The sequence below is a fragment of the Cydia strobilella genome, chromosome 21, assembly GCF_947568885.1.
Source record: "Cydia strobilella chromosome 21, ilCydStro3.1, whole genome shotgun sequence".
Lineage (NCBI taxonomy): Eukaryota > Metazoa > Arthropoda > Insecta > Lepidoptera > Tortricidae > Cydia > Cydia strobilella.
Window position 1 is genome coordinate 1,883,485 of NC_086061.1, and position 16,357 is coordinate 1,899,841.

Here is a 16,357-nt window from a genome sequence, read left to right on the forward strand (position 1 = left end):
TTGATCCCAAAATAACTTGGAAAGCTTCAATAGTTTGATCCAACTTTTTTTGATTTAATTTAGATCCATTTTTGTCGCATATTTCATAGTTTTGAGAACATTCAAGCTTTTTATCCACAATTTGTGGTGCGGTGATCTGGGTGTTACAGCGCATTAGATTAGGTAGATTTTCCTTTTTTAGGTTCACTGAAATTGCCATTGACAACATCGAAAAACTTATCGAAGAAAAGCACGATACCTGCCGTGTCGCAACTTTATTCTGAAAGCTTTTTAATACCTGAAAATATATTAACAGTTAAGATGTTATCAAAAGTATAAAAAGGTTATTTTACAGCGAAACAGGACAAGTGTTGAGCATGCATTTTAAGGGTGTGCTATTGTCACATTTAATGTTAGGTAACAAGAAATCAGTGAATCGGGATATTATTCATGTAAAATGTCGACAAAGGTAACGTATTGTGGTTGGATTTTATCAGTAGATGTATGTCTTTCTAATTTTGGCAGGTTGTAGTTGATTTATCAGATTAAGACCTAGGGACGGAAAATAGTATCTTAATTATGATAATCAGAGCAACGTGTATGACGGGCCTTACGGGCACTAAGAATGGTGCTAGTTCAACGGCTGTTATTTGAAATGTTACAATGTTCCATGTTCCATCGCCAACATTTCATAAATATGCTTTACCCGAAGCCTCTATCAAAGCTTTTGATAAAGATGAAATAATAAATAAATGTTCAGGAGGTATATATATATTATAAACTCGAAAATTTACTTACCTTGCCCTTATACCGATGTACATACAAGAAGGTACACAGATTCGGCGCGGCCCGGCCGGCATTGCTTTTCATCTTGCCTGCGTTGGTTTGGTTGAATGAGTAAGAGCACAACTCAACACAACTTACAAGGTTGGTTGTGATATAAAGAAACGCTGTTTGTTAATATCTTAACATAAATCTGACCAAAAATATGTTTAAACGGAATTTATATTAAAAAACAACTTAGAAATAATTTCAAAATTTCCCGTCAAACCAAACGTCATTTGGTTTTTTTATTCGTCTAAATACGTCAGTCTGTCATTGTACGGTGTTTGCACTACATATTAAAAAAACTACTTTTACGTTTCAAATTTATTTTGTTTCCTAGTTCATTTGCAACGTAAGGTTAGTAACACTATCAAAACATTTTTTATTAAAATATATTCTTCTAGATTTAATTAAATACGATTAAGTTACCTGCTTAAATATTTGTTTTGGTATATTTTGTTTTCTACTATCTACACACAAGAATGATATCTAGCCACACTCAGCCCTCCTTATGCTAAAGGCGGTATCTCAAAAACGAATGAACTGGAAATGGAACGTTATGATTCAAATTTAAGGTACTTATTTGCATGCAATCTTCAATTGAGATACCGCTTTTTAGCTCAGCAGGGCACCACGGCTGAGGAATATATGTCCAGCATAACCCAGAGATGGCATTATTATCAGCATTACATTACTCCTCTTCAGAGATATTATACCATGGCTTCCACTGCGTTACAAGTTTGATTTCAGCGCCATCTTTGAATACACAGTCAATTCTACAATGTGGTTTACTAGCTTGGCTTGTGGCATTTGTTAAAAGTTTATCCATTGACCGCTAGATGTCGTTAGTTAAGTATGAAAGCATACTATTATATGATATCTTCATGCCAAATACACTTGATTTAGTAAATACTTCATATATTTATTATAAATTTAAATATTTTTATTTAAATTTCATTAATTTTATGATATAGTTGGTCAAACCAATTTGTCAGTCAGTAACAACCAGGAAAATCACATTCATCCCTTTCTTTTGGGCGCTAGTGCTAGTGTAAGACAAAAATGGTATGATTCTCTCTGTCTACGTTTGAAATGTCTAAGAATGGCAAAATCATACAATCACATCCCAGGCTCTGCGGGAGTTGACATATTCAACGACAAACTTGAACAGTTTAAAAGAAAGGTGACGAAATATGTTGGCTCACTGGATGTCCCAAAGTAGTTAGTTAGTCATAGTTTCTTAAAAAATCTAAAGTAATACTTAATAAAATATTTTTATAGTAAATATTTTAGTTCGACGAGTGACCTCTTTCTCGAAGTTGGACCTACCTAACTGGACTGTCGGACTGGACCGAGAAAGAGGTCACTCGTCGAATCCGACTCGGTTGGGCAGCGTTCGGGAAGCTTCACAGTATCTTTTCGTCCAAATTGCCGCAGTGTCTTAAGTCAAAAGTCTTTGACCAGTGTGTGTTGCCAGTGATGACATACGGATCTGAGACGTGGGCGCTAACGATGGGCCTCATAAGAAGGCTCAAGGTCACGCAAAGGGCAATGGAGAGAGCTATGCTCGGGGTTTCTCTGCGTGATAGAGTCAGAAACGATGATATCCGCAGTAGAACTAGGGTCACCGATATAGCTCGCAGAATTGCAAACCTTAAGTGGCAGTGGGCGGGGCACATTGCTCGCAGAACTGATGGCCGGTGGGGCCGGAAGGTTCTGGAGTGGCGTCCGCGTACCGGAAGACGAACTGCCGGTAGGCCTCCAACGAGATGGAGCGACGACCTGGTGAAAGTCGCGGGAATTCGGTGGTTGCGAGCGGCACAGGATCGGTCGGAGTGGCGAGCCTTGGGGGAGGCCTATGTCCAGCAGTGGACGTCTATCGGCTGACATGATGATGATGATGATGATGATGAAATATTTTAGTTAATGTAATGTACTAATTTCATATAGCCATAAGTTTACTGCATGTTCACTATTGTTCACAGGTACAAGACACTTATATAAGTTGTGGTTACCTATAATTAGATAAGCATCAGTAATGATTGTTATATAGATTTAAGAGCATGTAAGATGTATTATCTGTTGGTAATCCTAAATAAAGAAAATAATAAATAGAAATGAGACAGTCCTTTGATAAACTATAAATACGTATTTTAAATGAAAGTAAGGATTTAGTAACATATTTTTAACGTGGTAACATCAAACTGACGCGTGTCGTTTCGTGCTGCTCCGTTCTGTGACGTACGACGTCGACGTGTTGACATTTTCATTTCACTTTTTACTTACGTGTCAAACAAGCGAGCCTTGTGCGCTTCGGCACATTTAATTTTAGGATTTAATTGTGAGTATTCTACCGTACTACCCTTTATCTTAGCCTCTACAACAGTGGTTTTGTGTGAAGTATAATTTTCCACCGACATAAGTCAAGTGCGTTATAGTGTCGAGTTTTCCATGTTTTGCACCGTGCCGACCTAAAATCTCCGATATTGTACCGATAGTAACGGTTGATTAGGTGTGATTTACTGATTAACACCGTGAAAGTGCGCCTCATGCTCATTTCTGTTTAAATCAACGTCGAATGTCCGTGGCAATAATACCTTGTTAATTTTCTGAAACATCTGGATAAACACGGTATTGGTGACGTCTCTGGTATTACTCTCAGTAATTTGTTTTTCCTGAGCTCTTTAAAGGCATTAGCGGAGTATAATAACGCGTTGTAATACTTGATTAGGTAATTATTTCTGTTATCTGATTCCTTCATTAACTGATTATCCAAACAGGTACATTGTCTATCTCTTGTTCAACTCAACAGTACTCGATATAAAACTTTCTAATGCACCCGGCATTTTGTTTAATGAATGAAGATTTCTAATTAAAACGGGTTGAGACATCATTTTCCTTTATTACTAACTAGTTAATTTACTAATGTATTGGTTATTAGGATAAATTCAATACTCATTACCAAATGACCATACTGTTTATCTCAATATAAGGTGTTCTAACTGATAAAACATTTCATTTGATTTGTAGGTTAACCGTCATTTTATTTCCTTGCATTTGATTGGTATTTAATCTTATTACAGGACAAATATAACTGATAAGAAATAAAAATGGCACCAAAACAGAGGATGCGCATCGCCAACGAGATTGCCAGCAAAAACATCACGCAGCGAGGCAATGTACCCAAAACCACCAAGGTAAGACACTTATCTATAACGTTTTTAAATTATTTATTACTATCTATAACCCTTCTGTTGGCATGCATCATTTTATGATTAAGGAATTATAAATTTCTCTTTCTGCATAAATAAATTTCTAAGAGACTCTCCGAGGAGTTTGCCTGATGAAGAGTTAACAACTCCAGGGCTGAAATTTAATAGTTTAGTTTGCAACATATGTAAATGTTTATGTAGGGACACTACTATGTTCTTAGAAAAGTAATTTAATAATCAGTAAGTAAGTAAGTAAGTAAATATTCTTTATTGCACCAAAATTATACATTTTACATACATGTAAAACTACAAAGAAATATTTAAAGAAAAAATAGAACCAGGTAACAACAGGCGGTCTTATCGCTAAAAAGCGATCTCTTCCAGACAACCTTTGGGTAGCAGGAAATGTAGAACTCATACAAAAGTCAACAGGTAGTGCAAAGAGCTTAAATATGGAGACTATTAAACACAAACACACATACTACAATTACTACTTATACATATAAGTATTAAAACGAAACCTAACACACAAATAAATATACAATACAATATATATATATATATATAATATATATTTATACAAGCAAATATACAATATATAAAATGGCAACTTAAGGCAGAGATAGAAAGTATAGTTTTAGCTGATTTTTGAATATGGGGAGAGATTTAGCTAATCTTAATTCTACTGGTAAAGCATTCCACAGCCGAACAGCCCGGAAGGTAAAAGAGCTATTATAAAATTTAGAAGTAGATGAGGGAGAAGCAAGAATATGAGTCTGAGAACATCTGATAGAAGAGAGATACTTGAAACGCTCTTTGAGATAAGGTGGTGTAGCGGGGTTAAAGAGAATGCCATAGAGAAGGGCGAGAACATGAGAGTCACGGCGAAGACGAATAGGAAGCCACTTGAGCTGAGAACGGAACTGTGACACATGGTCAAATTTGCGCAGACCAAATATAAACCTTATACCGAGATTCTGGAGGCGCTCGAGCTTATTCAGCTGGTCCTCCGTAAGGTCCAGATAGCAAATGTCGGCATAATCTAATATGGGCAATAAGAGGGATTGAGCTAGCGCAATCTTAGTGGCGTAAGGCAAGAAATTACGGAGTCTGCGGAGTGATGCAGTTGCAGCAAACATTTTCCTGCTAACCTCATTCACCTGAGGTACCCAAGAGAGACTCTGGTCCATCATGACACCGAGATTCTTTACCTGGAGAGAGTAGGGAATCTGAATACCGTCAAACACAATGGCAGGTAGAGAACCTAAATCAATCCGGGCAGTGAGCTTTGAGCTACCTATGACTATAACCTGAGTTTTAGTAGGGTTAACCTTGAGACCGTAACGTTTACTCCAATTTAAAATACTCTCCAAGTCAGTGTTCATGGCGCAGATAGTCTGTGATAGATCGGTAACAGAGCCCTGAGAGTAGATTTGAAGGTCGTCAGCGTAAAGGTGGTAGGAGGACAAAATATTGGAAGTGATAGAGTTTATGAAGATAGAAAAAAGAAGAGGAGACAACACGCCGCCCTGTGGGACACCAGCAAGCGTGTTGCACCACGAAGATCGATAGGAATCCGCCTTTATACGCTGCCGACGCCCTACTAAGTAACTGTGAAACCAGTCAACTACCGCAGGAGATACATTAAGTGAACGCAATATGCCTAACAAGATGTCGAAGTCAACCGTGTTGAAAGCATTACTGAAATCCAGAAGCGATAATACCGTGATCTTACGATTATCCATACCGGCCCGGATATCGTCAGTAATTTTTACAAGAGCAGTAGTTGTGCTGTGGCCTGTACGGAATCCGGATTGGTATGGGTTCATGAGCGCGTGTCTGTTCAAAAAAGAAGTAAGTTGCTGATGTACTAGACGCTCTAGAACTTTAGAGAGGAAAGGAAGAATGGAAATAGGACGGTAGTCTGAGAAGGCGGAGGGACTGGATTTTTTAGGCAAAGGAATGACGTCGGCATCTTTCCAAAGCGACGGGAAAACATTAGAAGAAATGGAGCTATTGAGGATACAGGTGATAATAGGAGCTATGAGGTCAATGAGGGGAAGGATCATGTTTCGGCTCAGATTATCGACTCCAACGGCATTAGACGAGATGGCTATCAAAGTTCCTTAGTTTTGTCACTTACACATTCACTCACTCACGATCATCATAATTCTAAGGTACTTCTAGCAGACCCACAAGCTTAAAATTTTAAAGACAATTAGTTTTTAGCTTATCAAGCCATAAAAAACCTTAAAATATTGAAATATCAACCACATTATAAAGATTTAAGAACTGCATAAGTAAATTTGTAAATTATAAACTGAAATATGTAACATACACTAAAGTAAAATCATATAATGACTTGGCAATCGCACACAATGCTTTACTCGTACTTGTTTGTGTATTGCTCAAACTGCATGTGATAGGATAGGGCTAGCGCTATAATAAAACATAACAAAACGTTACAAACTAAAACCATAGAGTAACTTATACTAGAGCGGTACTGTCATAGTAAATTTTGTAACCCCAGTAAGTTCACTGCCATCTGTCGACACACTTTAAAACTAAAAATGATGATTTATAAAAATACGATAGAATGTATTTAAATATGGATAAATGATTTTTTTTATTTGCATTAATTATTTTTATGATTTTGACCCATGTTCTTTCACTGATATGCGTTAAAATTGTTAAATAACAAACGAAACCGTCAACGCCATCTATACGACTGTAGGCCAAAACTAGTAGCGCCCTCTGAACGAGAATCAAATTTTCTTGATTTTCGAGGCACGTTTTTTCCTTAGACTGTATCCATCTATTACGGAGTTATATCTATCTGCTAAAACCTAAATGCAAAAAACCTAAACCCAAATGCCTAAAACCTAAATGCTATGTTTAATTAGGATTATTTTGTGTTTGTTGACGATCCTTATGTCATTATGCAGCCGTGCGATCGCCAAGTCATTATAGGTATTAAAAATAAAGATATCTAATCTAATATTGACACGGTTTTAATACATGGCACTGACTAAAATAAGACTTGGTTTCGCATTACATCTCAAAACTTTTTTACATACATACATATAATCACGCCTATTTCCCGGAGGGGTAGGCAGAGACCACGGATTTCACTTGCTATGATCCTAACATACCTCTTTCGCTTCCTTCACTTTTTTGTAGTAGAAGAATTGCGTTGCTAGACTTGCATCTTTTTACATGTAATGTTTTTGATGGTATTTAATTGTTCAGCATCTATGCCGCAGGGAATACTTTTTAGTAATTATTTGTAAGATTTGGGTTTTATGGTTTATAGTTTACTTATTTCATTTCATTAATTGTCGAAAAAGAAGAAAAATTTAAGTTTACAAAAAAAGTCCTTCAGTATTCAATATTTGCAACTGTACCAATATCAGCTTAATATTTCATATTTACATATGACCAAGTTATGCATGATATTCATTATTGTTATCACTCTCAACCACCTGTGACATTGGAGTTTTTCCAATGCTTTTTACAAATCTTGTGTACTAGAGTATAAGGCTTATTTTTATAAACATTTTTTTTTACTGTAAACTGCGCATTTCTATATTATCATTTAATTTCATTATCGCCACAATTAGGTTCGGTTTGCAAATCGATTGGTTACAACATAACTTATAAAGGGAAAGTATTTTCATGGCCATGTTAAAACTTTATGGAGCGATAAATACCAATTGGTATGAAAAGTGTATGCCAGTATTCATAAATTTTGGCTATGATTTGTTTGCTCTTGTCAGAAAATTTGGCAGTGTTTGTTAGATAGAGAAATCCATGTTTTAGAAAAGGGTTAGGCAATGTGATGTCGTAACAACGAATCAATGTGATACAATTACAATGTATAAAAACTTGTCGTGAAGAGAAAAAAATGCCAAGAAATCCCGTTACCCTACCCGTCTTTTTTCACTAGCTAGCTTTGATAACAGCACCTTTGATCCTGTAAGGCAATAGCATAAGTACTTAATGTATGACTTCAATGGTCAATTGAACGTCTTTTTGTATTTTACATAGGTAACATTTTTTTAATTTTTAGGGTTCCGTACCCAAAGGGTAAAAACGGGACCCTATTAGTAAGACTTATCTGTCCGTCCGTCCGTCTGTCACCAGGCTGTATCTCATGAACCGTGATAGCTAGACAGTTGAAATTTTCAAAGGTGATGTATTTATTTCTGTTGCCGCTATAACACCAAATACTAAAAAAAGAATAAAATAAATATTTAAGAGGGGCTCCCATACAACAAACGTGTTTTTTTTTTGCAGTTTTTTGCATAATGGTACGAAACCCTTCGTGCGCGACTCCAACTCGCACTTGGCCGGTTTTTTTGTATATGATACTCTTTTCTCTACCTTTGTCCATCTCATATGCTTACTTTTTCATTTCAAGCCCAATTAAAAGCTCATGGGTAACATGAGAAGTTAATAAAATACCTGTACTTGAATGTGTTTTACTCAAAACTAATTTATCTTTTACAGGAAAAGGAAGACCAGTATCCAGTAGCTCCTTGGCTCCTAGCTCTCTTCATCTTCGTAGTATGCGGCTCGGCTGTCTTCCAAATAATCCAGTCCATACGATTGGCCTAAACCCATAGGCTACCCAATGTGGCTTGAGTTGTTTCTACTCGCCGTCAGATGTCGTTGTGTGCTATGGGATGGTGGCTGTCACTTATTTTCAAACGTATATTAAGTGGTGGCGCTTTTATCGCAATCTAGAGTTATTAGTGTTTGTTAATATTTTTACAAGAATTTATTTAAATACACCTTTAAAACGACATCTGGCGGTCTTATTACGTAATGTTATAATACCAGTTTTGCCAAAATAAGTTATTTTTTGGGTGCTTCGGCGGATTTTTTATTTGGCCAGATTAGAATATGTTAAACAAGCTGGGTTGTGAGTTGACTTGGTGACTTAATCATTCCAATTTTTAACACTTGCCAATTTAAATGTTCATTCATCCGTCACCTCCATTTTTTACTGAATTTATTAGAATGTTAGGTAAGTGACTATTTCTTAAGTTGTAAAAAAACCTAGAAATATGTTGTCACTTTAATTCAGAAATCGCTCAAGCCACTATCCCATAGTAAATGTGATATATAGTTGCGTCTCTATACACTTTTACATGCCTTGTAACTATGGATACAAATCCTACGAGACTTGTATTTTTTTCTACAAGTTTTGTAAAAGTATATATAAACGTTATACTGTGCGTCTGTCTTTAGCTTACAAAGTTACATCTTTATCTAGTAGTAAGCGCAGAAATGCATAATATAATCTCAATCTTCAAATATGCGAACTATATTCTTGTATATTGTAAAATAAAATTACGAAATCAAGCATTTAGTGTATGGTATTCGAGATTCCATTCCGTTGTATTGAATAATTTGACGTACAAGGATGTGTTACAGTTTCAAACCGATGAAATTATTTTACCGCCACTAGGATTACAGGAATTAGTGGGTCTATTTTTAATTAATTGTAATTTATTTGAAATGAAATACAGTATATTTGTCTCTTACAGTGTTGTTTCTTTCACAAGCTTTTTATTAACTATGTTTGTCAAATCTTGCAAGTTAAATTTGACTTCCCGACTTCCGTTAAAGCTAAAAATTTGCATACATATGTAAGTCCAAAATAATACCATCAAGCTGATGATGATGGAGACAGGAGGTGGCCATAGGTACTCTGTGATAAAACAACGCAACCTAATTGTGTTTGGGGTTTTAGAATTGTTTCGATGAATATTAGTTGCGATGCGAGAAATGTAGGCGGCAGCATCTGCTGAAAGGGGCCCACTGACTATCAGTCCGCCGGACGTTATTGACCTGTCAGTTGTTCGAAACTGTCAAATATTTGTTCTAACTGACAGGCCGACAGCGTCCGGCGGACTGATAGTCAGTGGGCCCCTTTAACGTGAAGTGTCAAATTTTTGTTTCCGATTTAAGCCACAAGATGGCAGATCCTTCAACGCGCACGGCATGGTATAGTATCTCTGAAGAGGAGTAATGTAATGCTGATAATAATGCCATCTCTGGGTTATGCTGGACATATATTCCTCAGCCGTGGTGCCCTGCTGAGCTAAAAAGCGGTATCTCAATTGAAGATTGCATGCAAATAAGTACCTTAAATTTGAATCATAACGTTCCATTTCCAGTTCATTCGTTTTTGAGATACCGCCTTTAGCATAAGGAGGGCTGAGTGTGGCTAGATATCATTCTTGTGTGTAGATAGTAGAAAACAAAATATACCAAAACAAATATTTAAGCAGGTAACTTAATCGTATTTAATTAAATCTAGAAGAATATATTTTAATAAAAAATGTTTTGATAGTGTTACTAACCTTACGTTGCAAATGAACTAGGAAACAAAATAAATTTGAAACGTAAAAGTAGTTTTTTTAATATGTAGTGCAAACACCGTACAATGACAGACTGACGTATTTAGACGAATAAAAAAACCAAATGACGTTTGGTTTGACGGGAAATTTTGAAATTATTTCTAAGTTGTTTTTTAATATAAATTCCGTTTAAACATATTTTTGGTCAGATTTATGTTAAGATATTAACAAACAGCGTTTCTTTATATCACAACCAACCTTGTAAGTTGTGTTGAGTTGTGCTCTTACTCATTCAACCAAACCAACGCAGGCAAGATGAAAAGCAATGCCGGCCGGGCCGCGCCGAATCTGTGTACCTTCTTGTATGTACATCGGTATAAGGGCAAGGTAAGTAAATTTTCGAGTTTATAATATATATATACCTCCTGAACATTTATTTATTATTTCATCTTTATCAAAAGCTTTGATAGAGGCTTCGGGTAAAGCATATTTATGAAATGTTGGCGATGGAACATGGAACATTGTAACATTTCAAATAACAGCCGTTGAACTAGCACCATTCTTAGTGCCCGTAAGGCCCGTCATACACGTTGCTCTGATTATCATAATTAAGATACTATTTTCCGTGCCTAGGTCTTAATCTGATAAATCAACTACAACCTGCCAAAATTAGAAAGACATACATCTACTGATAAAATCCAACCACAATACGTTACCTTTGTCGACATTTTACATGAATAATATCCCGATTCACTGATTTCTTGTTACCTAACATTAAATGTGACAATAGCACACCCTTAAAATGCATGCTCAACACTTGTCCTGTTTCGCTGTAAAATAACCTTTTTATACTTTTGATAACATCTTAACTGTTAATATATTTTCAGGTATTAAAAAGCTTTCAGAATAAAGTTGCGACACGGCAGGTATGCGACAAAAATGGATCTAAATTAAATCAAAAAAAGTTGGATCAAACTATTGAAGCTTTCCAAGTTATTTTGGGATCAAGAAGAAGAAATGAATTAGGTTGCCTCTAATTATTGTTTAAAACATAGTCAGGAAATAAATTGTTACATACTTGCTGTTAAGTTATTTTCACGGAAGTGCGCTTAAAGCGTCGCTGTATTTGCATGTGTCTTAGTTACTTGGAATGGAACGTATGTAAATAAGTAGGTACTTATAAATAATATATTGTACTTGATTCAACATAAGTTTTCATTTATTTATTCTGAAAAACTGATTTATGTAGTTTTCTAAGCAAATGGAAATTGGTACGACAAAGATTACTACATAAATCAGTTTCCAATATTAAAGTTGTTACATGTAGGTAAAGAACCCATAAGTACGTGTGTGTGTGTGTGTGTGTGTGTGTGTGTGTGTGTGTGTACATGTGTGCGTGTTTACTGCATATACAGTCTCATTAGTTGAGAGCAGGACCGCTAGGGGCAGCACTAGTAGAGACGTGAACGTGAAATGTCCGAGAGTTTCTTATCTATTACAGTAATAACATATACTAATCTATGGCGCACGGTCCTCGTCGCTTGCAACGCTTTTTGTCTCTATAACCAAAGATAGATATAATTATGGATGGTATAGAAAGGATCGCAATCTCTTATGGCAGAAATGTTGTCAAAGTGACCGCGTTAAGCTTTAAATAATAGTTCCTAATCTCTCCGGTGGCGCTAGTTAGGCTCTGGGACATGAGTATAACATGAACCATATAAGGCAACATAACCCGACCAAATTACGTAGGTTGTTTTTGGTAGTATTTCGGTGTATGGTGGCGCCGCCTAATTACTGTTTTTTGATGGACACTTTTCATACATAGAGATTTGGCTCCTTTATACAGTCTCCATGGATATAATGTAAAGTGCGACAGTGACGGTTGCGTTGCGTTCGCTACGGAGCGTAAGCTATTGGCATGTTGGCTACGTACCCTGATTCCTTACATGTAATTTTTGGTATTCCGTACAAAACTTAGTTCACTGAGCACTTACCCCAGGTAGCAAAGTGACGTCATTTATACGTCATAATGACTTAACGGACGTCATAATGACGTATAAATGCTACCTGGAATGGGATCTCTTCGGTCTTGCAAATCGGTTAAATGCGTCTTATTTTCACCTCAGCAGCTCGAACAAGTGCGACGACTTACTCACTTCAGGGAGTAAAACAAAGTAGCTTTTTAATTTAGTGAAGGCCATGAACTGCCACTTCGTACTTCTATTACAAATTCGTTTTTTTTTTCTCTGTATTATACTGTGTAATTCGAAATACATTTTAGTCCGACTCGCACTTTTTGGCATTGTGAAATAGTTTAAAGTATACTTGGAAAAAATAAAACTAAAAAGTAATATATTTTCCTTGTTTATTTATATTCCACGATTAGGTACTTCTAACATTCAAGAGCTTAAAAGCGAATTTTTATTTTATTTTACAATTTAGGTACGAAGGTATAACCAAGTATAACTATATGGTACAAATTAATTTACATTGTCATGTGATATGTGGTCTTATAATTAATTTTGGGTCCTAAATTAATTTTTCGAGCACCTAATATATATAGCACCAATGTATTCATTGTGAGAATGAATATCATAATTTCATTCTTATTTTAAAGTCATGGATAGATGTCGCTACTGATTACGTGTAAATTCGTGGGTGATCTGCAAAATATGGCCTTATCGTAGGTAATTAACAAACACTGGATTATCAAAATACACAACCTTTAATTAAACAAATATTTACTGGACTTAAAATATTGTGCGTGGAACAAATTTGTGACTGGTAAAATACTTATTTCGAAATAGTAATTCAAGTGTAATAATTATATTTTTATGAATGTTGAGAACTAAATGTTGATACGTTTTATTGAAACGAATTACCTACTACTTAATCTTATAACGTTATTAACCGTAGGTACAGATCGCAAGGTATTCTATGTCCTGTATTTTCAAAAACTGCACAATTTTGGATCATAATGTGGGCTCCCCTTAGGTTTCTAGATGTACTAATAAACCGATTATGTAGTGTAACAAAAAAGAATCGTGAATACAAAGTATTCAATAAATAAATTGAGTACCTATAGTACATATACAATGAGGGCTATCGTTTTTTTGCTCACCAGTTGGCGCCTCTGTTGATGGTGGTCCAAAAGACTAAAGAACAGCTGTCAGTCATTGAAGTGACAAGTGACATTTCAACCTATGAAAAAGACCACCATTTATCTACACTAGCGCCCCTAGCGGCGAATTCATACGCGTCATTCAATTAATTAAATCTGGGTTTGTTACGGCAAAAACGAAGAAATTCGCCTGTAATATTGTGGCAATTTCCCATAATTAACCACATTAAATATACATATTTGTAATATCATATTTTGTCATGGCAACATTATCAACTTATTTACTACCGTGGTAGCTATAGAGGTTATGTGCTCGTGGTATGAAAACGATCCTCGCACATCAATAATTCAGAGGCAAGCATAAAATTAAGACTGTTACTCTCAATACAAAGGACACACTTAGTATTCCAATAGGTACAGATGTGGTAGGTAATAGGTACGCAAATTGATATGGAGATTAACTGACTTTATTATCTGGTGTATGATGCCCGAATACGACGCTACGCGTTCCCTAAACAAAAATCACAAATCACAGCTGCTCACTACTTGCTGAAATGTCAACCATAAAGTTAAACACTTAAGAACTATTTTAAAGTATCATAAATGGCCTCGTTGGGATATGTACCATTCAAATGGATGCTGTTGCTAAAACTTAAAGAATTATTCTTACTTAATCGAATCTCCGTCCTCTCAAAACTTTGATCCACTTCTTGAGGATAATCCTCCATATTACTAGTTATTTCTAATCTAATTGCGTGTGTTTTCGAATCTGATTGGTCGATAATCTTCTTGTCTCGCTCCCACGAATCTATGGCTATTGATACGTCATTTTTACTTCCCATCTCATCAAAATCACTTGAGGCTATACTCGAAGTGTCCAAATTGAAGTCTGTGGTTTTCTCTATGACTACCACTTCGATGTGCCTGAATGGGTTTTCTTGGTTCTCGATCATCTGCCTAGCTCTCTCGTCATTACGAATGATGACTTCTTTTTTGACGTTGCATATCACTGGATCGTTGGCTAACACGTCTACGTTATTGTCATAAGATTCGTCTTCGCTAGCTTTGTTAGGTGCACATATTTCTGCGTAAATGTTGTCAGAACTGGCATCGGAATCAACCTTTTCCTCTTCCACGTGCACCGCGTCTGCTACTTGACCGTAAGGTAAGTCTTCTATGACGGGTAACTTCCTCTTCTGTATTGAGGATATGGATCTCCTTAGTTTAACTTGAGATTGCGGTTCCTCTTCCGAGATATCAATTGGTACGAGGTCGTCGTCAATTTCAAGTTTGGGAGTCGGAGCTCTCGGTTTGTCGATCTTCTTTCTAAAATTAAGCTTGTCCCCGTCGCTTAGTCGTTCAGTTTTCGTCGGCATGCTGTTGCTGTTATTACCGTCTTTTTTATCTGTGGGTTTTTTAGGATGCAGTAGATTCGATGTAGATTTGCTAAGGACCTTTTTTGTTTTCACATGGAATTCTGAGCACAATTTTTCTGTTATAAACGAGTGTTGCTTAGAATTAATTTCGAATTCACTGTCGTTGTATAGAGAGCCAGCTCCGAACATGTTTATGTCTTCACAGCTTTGTATTTGGTTATACGACTCAGACTTGACCATTGCCTTTTCCGGTATCAGATCTGGTTGTATTCTCTGTCTCCTCTCTAAATTCGTCGATGATTTTGACGCAGAAGATTTCTTTAGCATATTTTCGTCCAAAGATTTTAATTTTCTACCGGAGCTCGTGTCGCTTTCCATGGATCCACAGTAGTTGATCTGATCGACACTGAGATTCTTGCGGCCATGTTTCATGTTGATTGCGCTACCTTCAGTGTACGGACTGTCCGGGATCCCCGTCTGCACTGACACTGACTTTGTCAAAATTGGTTTCTTGGGGTTCGAACTGCACTGACTCGTACCCATATCGGATGATGAAGTCGTCAGACTCTTATAGGAGTGGCTTTTCTCGGCAGTTCCATCGCCCTTCGCCCTCGTGGCTCCGAATCTGTCTTCAATGAGCTTTGCCATATCCTGGTACCTCTCGATAGAGCTGTGTTTTTCCCCGAGAGGATCGAACGGATCTTTAATGTCTCTGTATCTCTCACGGTTCTCTATTGACGTTATCTTTTCGTCTGTTAATTTCTCCGTGCTCTTCAAAAGTTTCAAGTTTTTAAACCACTTGTTCTTCTTCTGCGCGGAGTCCTCCCGGAACACCTGCATTTTGTCGTTGGAGAAGTGTTCCTCTGTTTTCTCGTCGTTCTTTTCGTCTTTGCCTTCGTCGTCGCTATACACGTCGTAGTTCATGTGCTCGAGTTCGTTTTTGCTTAAAAATATGATGGAGCCCTCCGTCTCGTCCGGCATGTCTTTAAGGACCTTCTCGCTCTTCCCGAAAAGCCTGGACGTTTCGATCTTGAGTCCCTGCAGAGTGAACTTGCGTTCTTTTTCAAACTTGATCGGTTCGTGGTCCTCTCTGAGGAGGTCCTCAGCGGTCTTCTTGCCGACGACCGTCGAGTTGGCGTATGAGATCTGCCTGATCCAGTTGTCAACGTTGAGTTGACAGAAGGTTAGAGCTTTCTGGAGTCGCGCGGAGAGGAACATGCGCTTCTCGCTGTCGAAGCCGAGCTGCGTGCGGCGCAGGCGCGCGCCGCAGTTGAGCGGAAGCAGCTGCAAGGTCTCCTTGGCCAGCCCCGGCGCCGGCTTGGTGGGGCTGGTTGGCGCGCCGAACTCCGGCAGCGTGCACATTACCAGCACCGGCTCCGTTATCGCTGCCCGTAGCAAGAGGTCATCTGAAAATTCAGACAATCTTTGTCACAATTGCTAATGTGAATACCACGATACTTCCTGCCACGTTAC

The 16,357-nt window shown here is 37.2% G+C and overlaps 2 protein-coding genes across 2 annotated transcripts in view; one reads left to right on the forward strand and one right to left on the reverse strand.

Moving 5' to 3' along the window:
* The first annotated feature begins 2,995 nt into the window (after positions 1-2,995).
* On the forward strand, positions 2,996-9,565 carry LOC134751200 (stress-associated endoplasmic reticulum protein 2). The gene is made up of 3 exons (XM_063686581.1): positions 2,996-3,145; positions 3,888-4,001; positions 8,526-9,565. Exons 2-3 carry the CDS (start codon positions 3,915-3,917, stop codon positions 8,631-8,633), a joined length of 195 nt encoding a protein of 64 aa, XP_063542651.1. The 5' UTR covers positions 2,996-3,145; positions 3,888-3,914; the 3' UTR covers positions 8,634-9,565.
* A 3,170-nt stretch (positions 9,566-12,735) lies between these two features.
* LOC134751052 (uncharacterized) overlaps positions 12,736-16,357 on the reverse strand; it is a 123,720-nt gene continuing 120,098 nt past the window's right edge. The window contains exon 6 of the mRNA XM_063686387.1: positions 12,736-16,290. Coding sequence (XP_063542457.1) covers positions 14,093-16,290 — 2,198 coding nt within the window. The 3' untranslated portion in view covers positions 12,736-14,092. The remainder of the gene's footprint in view (positions 16,291-16,357) is intronic.

Coding starts and splice junctions, on each gene's coding strand:
- LOC134751200 (XM_063686581.1), top strand. CDS start 3,915: ATGGCACCAAAACAGAGGATGCGCATCGCCAACGAGATTGCCAGCAAA. Junction 4,002..8,525: donor ATGTACCCAAAACCACCAAG/GTAAGACACTTA, acceptor TATCTTTTACAG/GAAAAGGAAGACCAGTATCC.